Here is a 2,083-nt window from a genome sequence, read left to right as displayed (position 1 = left end):
GGGGGGGGGGGGGGGGGGGCTTGTTTTAAGATTTGGTTTTATTTCTCATTACCCTACTCTGATTTGATTGGCAATAAATTAAACTAATTTCCCCAAGTCAAGTCTGTTTTGCCTGTGATAGTAATTGTTGAATGTTTTCTCCTTGTCCTCATCTCGACTCACAAGCTTTTTTTTTACATTTTCTTTTCCCTGTCCAGCTTAGGTGGGGGGGAGTGATAAAGATGCCTTGGTGGGCACCTGGTGTGCAGCCAGGGTCAACCCACTCAGTGTTGCTACAGTTCTCAGTGGAGTGGAAAAAAGAAGTTTGTGACTGACTACTTGGATGTGAAATAGTATGTAACATTTTCTTTGAACTAGTTGTTCACTTTTGTACATGATTATTTCCATGTACTCGAAAGTGTGATCAGAAAGGTAGAACATTTCCAAGTTACAGTCATGTGAAAACAGAAATAATCCAAAGTAAGATAAACTAATGAGCTCGTGACTTTTTGGCACCATCATGATGTCTGTATAAAGTCTCAAAGATTTCTCTTTCGTTGGATCACATATTTCTGAGGTCTGATCTTGTGTCCCTTGGCTTTCCTCAATAATTCATTCATGGATCAGAGAACCTATATAGAAGTGTTCTCCATTCTCTAGTGTAAAAGCAGAGGGAGTTTTATTCTTTGATAAGGTAATAATCTATTTTAATTTTTTCTTTTTTTTTTTTTTGTGTGTGCCAGTTAAATAGAATCATGTTACCATAAAACAGACTCAAGTATTCTCCCAAAGAACTCCCTTCATATGCCTGGATTTTACCCTTAGTTGTTGCAATGTTATATTCCCATTCATTCTTCAGTAATATACAGATGGGTAGCTATCACCTGAATTTTTAAGAGAAACAAAAAGACCTATTAGCATCCTTCCCCAGCATCAGAAACAAAGGCTCTCCTCTCTCCTTGCTCCCTCTAGGTTTCCTGACCCATTAAAAATAGGCTTTTTGCCCTTTTTGCACTTTGCAGTTCTCCCAATCTGTGCCATCCATGTTTGCAGCTTCTCACATTTGACTTTTAAAATAGAAATAATTTGAGTCCTCACACACTCTCAAGGGATGAAGTAATCCAACGCAAAACATTTTGGGTTAATCAAAACTGAAGCTTGAGGCTCTGCGTGCATGCTGTGCACGCTGTTCCCCCACCTTGCTTCCACTACTTTGAAGCCAAACCACAACATGGTCCATTATCCTCCAAGTCTGCCTAAGTGCTGGATTCTTGCCAACTTCATTTTACCACTTAAATTACAGCATCGGAAGGCACAGGGATACAGAACAGGAACACGTCTTTCACCTGTCAGTAAACGCACGCAATGAATTATTACTGTAGTCGCTGGCACTGCAGATAGCTGGTTAGTGCCCTGCTCTGGTTCTGCGTAGACCAGGACTGTGGTTAACATGCACGCCCAGAAATCAGGCCATTTTTATTTCAGTTTAATCCAGGCTGGGCAGAGTATCCATGCTTGTATTATCCTTCACTATCCCGGCCTGTTGTTGGAAAGGGACTCAAGAGCAGGAAAACAGCCCTGGTGAACAAGAGGGTCCACGCTGGCCAAGCCCGAGCCTCACGGGAGGTATCACTCAGGTATCTCTGTGCGGGTAAACACAGGCCAGTGGGATGTAGCCCCTTCGGCGCACTTCCAACAAAACAGCGGATTCGGGATTATTTCCTTCCAGCTCCTGTCCGATCTGGTGCCCATGGAATTGGCGGCCTCCGCCTGTCCCTCCGGCCCTGCCTGCCGGGGCCACAACGTGCCAGGGCGAAGAAGGACAGACTGAGACAAATCCCCCAAGGAACCACCGCAGGTCCGCGCTAAACGTCCCTTCCTTTGGGCGACGCCCCGCGCCCGCCCCGCTTCTCCTCTTCCGATTGGTGGGTTTGGAAGCGCCGCTCCTTTGCCTCCAATCAGCGTCCTGCGTCCGTTGTTAAGCGATCGTCTCCAGGCCGCGCTGCCCCCCCGGGTGAGGCGGCGGCCATGGCGGGTGGGTGGCGGGACGTGGCCGGAGTGCGCGTTGCCCCGGCCGAACTCTGCTTCAGGGACGCGGTGCCGG

At 47.1% G+C, this 2,083-nt stretch overlaps 1 protein-coding gene across 1 annotated transcript in view; it reads left to right on the top strand.

The window, feature by feature from the left end:
* The first annotated feature begins 2,007 nt into the window (after window positions 1–2,007).
* CFAP47 (cilia and flagella associated protein 47) overlaps window positions 2,008–2,083 on the top strand; it is a 338,064-nt gene continuing 337,988 nt past the window's right edge. Inside the window, exon 1 of the mRNA XM_026846341.1 lies at window positions 2,008–2,076. Within this exon, the coding sequence (XP_026702142.1) occupies window positions 2,008–2,076 (69 nt within the window). The remainder of the gene's footprint in view (window positions 2,077–2,083) is intronic.

This window comes from Athene cunicularia (assembly GCF_003259725.1).
Source record: "Athene cunicularia isolate RWA chromosome 1 unlocalized genomic scaffold, athCun1 chr1_part1, whole genome shotgun sequence".
In the NCBI taxonomy this organism is placed as follows: Eukaryota; Metazoa; Chordata; class Aves; order Strigiformes; family Strigidae; genus Athene; species Athene cunicularia.
This window is presented reverse-complemented; position numbering and strand designations above follow the sequence as displayed.